At 61.8% G+C, this 1,024-nt stretch overlaps 1 protein-coding gene across 1 annotated transcript in view; it reads left to right on the top strand.

Moving 5' to 3' along the window:
• The window catches only part of PHF12 (PHD finger protein 12), a 32,937-nt gene that overhangs the window by 1,179 nt on the left and 30,734 nt on the right, over window positions 1-1,024 (top strand). Inside the window, exon 2 of the mRNA XM_008634398.2 lies at window positions 116-297. Within this exon, the coding sequence (XP_008632620.1) occupies window positions 116-297 (182 nt within the window). The remainder of the gene's footprint in view (window positions 1-115; window positions 298-1,024) is intronic.

Genomic DNA, 1,024 nt, shown 5'->3' on the forward strand with positions numbered 1-1,024 from the left:
TCCCTTCCCGGAGGGCCCGGGGCCGCTGTCCCCCCGGCGGGCACGGGGAGAAGGGCGCTGGGTCAGGGTCCGTGCAGCCCCTCAGAGCCCGCTCTGTCTGTGTGTGCATGTGCAGCAAATCCAGGCCCTCCTGGCTCCCCCCAAGAGCGAAGATGGGGAGAAGAAGAGCAGGAGGCCCGAGAAGGAGCCCAGGCGAAGTGGCAGGGCCACTAACCACGATAGCTGCGATAGCTGCAAGGAAGGAGGGGATCTGCTGTGCTGCGATCACTGCCCCGCCGCTTTCCACCTCCAGTGCTGGTAAGGCTTGGCGCTCTCTCCCTCCGGATCTGCCCAGAGCACCTTCCCTCCGGTCGCTCCCGCTTCCCGTTAGGTCCCGGGGAGGGGAGGACGTGGGGCCGGCTGGAGCAGACAGGAACAAAAAGGAGATGCAAACCCTACTCGGGTCTATCCGTGCTGAGACTAATCCACAGCGGCCGAGGTGAACCCTCCCCTGGCTGCTTTCTGGAGGGTTGGGGGTCCACCCTCCTCCTTTCTTTTTGTGCTGAGCAGCAGGCGAGAGGCCTGGAGGAGGAGCGAGGCCGCTGGCTGCGCGGCCTGGCTGCCTCTGTGCTGCCCCCGCCCGGGCATCCTCCCCGAAACTTCCCCTCCTCACCGCTCTCCAAGGGTGCCTGGCTTGAGGGGGACCCTCCGGAGGGCCCTGGCTGGAGAGGGGGAAGCCCTGGTGGCGTCTCCGCACCAGGCCTGACGTTCCCAGTGCTTCCGTGCTGCTGCAGCTGCTGGGAATAATGGAGGTTTCTGTCTCTGTGTCTCCCTGCCTCACTGTTTACAATATGGCGACCTTCCTTTAAATTATATTTTTATTCTCAGCGCCATTTTGGCTGCATATATGACTTCCAAACCCTTGCAGCGCTCCCCACAGTATCTCAAACGTGAAAATGCCTTCCCCATGGAAATCCAGGCCTCCAGACTTTAACGTTGGCTGGGTTTATTCCTTTCCCTCCTTTTTTCCCGTCCTCCTTGCTCT

This window comes from Corvus brachyrhynchos, unplaced genomic scaffold, assembly GCF_000691975.1.
Source record: "Corvus brachyrhynchos isolate BGI_N302 unplaced genomic scaffold, ASM69197v1 scaffold145, whole genome shotgun sequence".
NCBI lineage: Eukaryota > Metazoa > Chordata > Aves > Passeriformes > Corvidae > Corvus > Corvus brachyrhynchos.